General features: G+C 46.2%; 1 protein-coding gene across 2 annotated transcripts; it reads left to right on the forward strand.

The window, feature by feature from the left end:
• Nucleotides 1-345: 345 nt before the first annotated feature.
• LOC147333843 (nuclear factor 7, ovary-like) lies at nucleotides 346-2389 on the forward strand. 2 transcript variants are annotated; one of them, XM_086270490.1, is made up of 3 exons: nucleotides 346-579; nucleotides 766-1032; nucleotides 1066-2389. In XM_086270490.1, the coding sequence occupies exons 1-3, from the start codon at nucleotides 346-348 to the stop codon at nucleotides 1732-1734; spliced, it is 1170 nt and encodes a 389-aa protein (XP_086126616.1). In that variant the 3' UTR covers nucleotides 1735-2389. The 2 variants fall into 2 exon arrangements, with proteins under 2 accessions (XP_086126616.1, XP_086126615.1); XM_086270489.1 differs by having other exon boundaries at nucleotides 346-2389.

Consider the following 2389-nt stretch of genomic DNA (forward strand, 5'->3'; position numbering starts at 1 on the left):
CTCTTGACAGCCAAGGGAGGTGAAAAGAGCTCCGCCCCTGACATCAGTAAACTGCGACAAACCAGGAAACAAGCTGTTCTTTTTCATCGGTAAAGAGAGACGCACAGACGATCAGACTGAGCTCAGACCAAACTAGCAGCTTCCTCTGAGTGAGTCCAACTACAGGAGAGAAAAGTGGAAAACTCCAACACTGCTGCTTCAAGCTGCTGACGCTCCACACACTGAATGTGAGTTTGAGCAAAAACACGACTCAAAGGAAGTTTCAGTGAAGGTGGTAGAGGAGGGAGGGGAGCCAGGACTGACTGTACTTCCTGTCTGCTGTTTTCAGCTTCACTCACAGACTCAATGGCTTCCAGATCAGAGGAGGATCTCTGCTGTCCGGTCTGTCAGGAGGTCTTCAGAGATCCTGTTATTCTGTCATGTAGCCACAGCTTCTGTAAAGACTGTCTGAAGAGATGGTGGAGAGAGAGACCAACACACGAGTGTCCAGTTTGTAAGGAAATATCAGTGAATGATCCACCTTTAAACCGAGCTTTAAAGAACCTGTGTGAGTCGTTCTTACAGGAGAGAGATCAGAGAGCTTCAGAGGCTCTCTGCAGTCTGCACTCTGAGAAACTCAAACTCTTCTGTCTGGACCATCAGCAGCCAGTGTGTGTCGTCTGCTGTGCCTCAGAAAAACACACCAATCACAGATTCAGACCCATCGATGAAGCTGCACAACAACACAAGAAGGAACTTCAGGAAACTCTGGAGCCCTTAAAGAAGAAGTTAAAGGTTTGTGAAGAAGTTCAAGTGAAGTTTGATCAAACAGCAGAACACATTAAGGTCCAGGCCCGACACACAGAGAGGCAGATTAAGGAGCAGTTTAAGAAGCTTCACCAGTTTCTAGCAGAGGAAGAGGAGGCCAGGCTGGCTGCACTGAGGGAGGAAGAGGAGCAGAAGAGTGGGATGATGAAGGAGAAGATGGAGGCTCTGAGCAGAGAGATAGCAGCTCTTTCAGACACAGTCAGAGCCACAGAGGAGGAGCTGAGAGCTGAAGACGTCTCATTCCTGCACAACTACAAGGCTGCAGTGGAAAGAGTCCAGCGCTGCCCCCTGCTGGATGATCCACAGCTGCCCTCAGGAGCTCTGATAGACCAGGCCAAACACCTGGGCAACCTGACCTTCAACATCTGGAATAATAAGAAGGACATGGTCTCCTACACTCCTCTCATTCTGGACCCAAACACTGCTCATCCACAACTCATCCTGTCTGAAGATCTGACCAGTGTGAGACGAGGAGGAGAGAGGCAGCAGCTTCCTGATAATCCAGAGAGGATTGATTCATACAGCTCTATCCTGGGCTCTGAGGGCTTTAACTCAGGGACTCACAGCTGGGATGTTGAAGTTGGAGACAGTACAGGGTGGGAACTGGGTGTGTTAGCAGAGTCTGTGCAGAGGAAGGGACTGATAAGATCTGGAATATGGAAAATCGGTTTCAGTTTAGGCAAATACTCAGCACGCTCACCATCAGCTCCTGTTACTGCTCTCTCTGTTCTGAAGAAGCTCCAGAGGATCAGAGTGAATCTGGACTGGAACAGAGGAAAGCTGTCGTTCTCTGATCCTGATACTAACACACACATACACACCTTCACACACACTTTCACTCACAGGATGTTTCCATACATTTATACATGGGATAAAGTGAAGGTGTTGCCGTTGAAGGTGTCAGTGTCAGTGCAGCAGATGAGTTGAGGATGATGATGTTTCTAATGTTGTTTCCTGTCAGTGAATTGAAGCTGTTAAACTGCAGCTGTTCTCCTGCTGCCTCGTTGTTCATCATGAAATGTTGACAGTTTTAACTTATTAATATAAGGACAACAACGATTTGTTCCTCCCACCATCCAAAGACATGCAGTCTGTGGAGATAGGTTAATTGGTTAATCCAAATTGCCCATAGGTGTGAATGCAGGAGTGAATATGAGCGAGAATGGTTGTCTGTCTCTGTGTGTTAGCCCTGTGACAGACTGGCGACCTGTCCAGGGTGTACCCTGCCTCTCACCCTATGACAGCTGGGATAGGCTCCAGCGCCCCCGCGACCCTGAAAAGGATAAGCAGAAGCAAATGGATGGATTGATTCCACATACAATCCTGTAAATTTTAATCAACATGAACACTGAAAAAGTTGCACTGAGTAAAACATTAGTTTTATTTTGTTCACTAACATCATAATACTACTGTAATGCAGGATTGCTCCATGTCAATATGCTATCTTTGTTGTTAAAAATATTTTAAAATAAAAATTTTAACTAATCTTGCTGTAAGGCAGTTGTTGCAGGGCATGTATCAAAATTAAAGGTGTGAATGTTAAAGGCAACGCATGTATTTACTAATAAAGGCAATGATTCCA

Source organism: Aulonocara sp. 'chitande type north' Nkhata Bay, linkage group LG3 (genome assembly GCF_057382095.1).
Source record: "Aulonocara sp. 'chitande type north' Nkhata Bay isolate Kocher_YH1m ecotype deep benthic linkage group LG3, A_spYH_male_GT1.1, whole genome shotgun sequence".
NCBI lineage: Eukaryota > Metazoa > Chordata > Actinopteri > Cichliformes > Cichlidae > Aulonocara > Aulonocara sp. 'chitande type north' Nkhata Bay.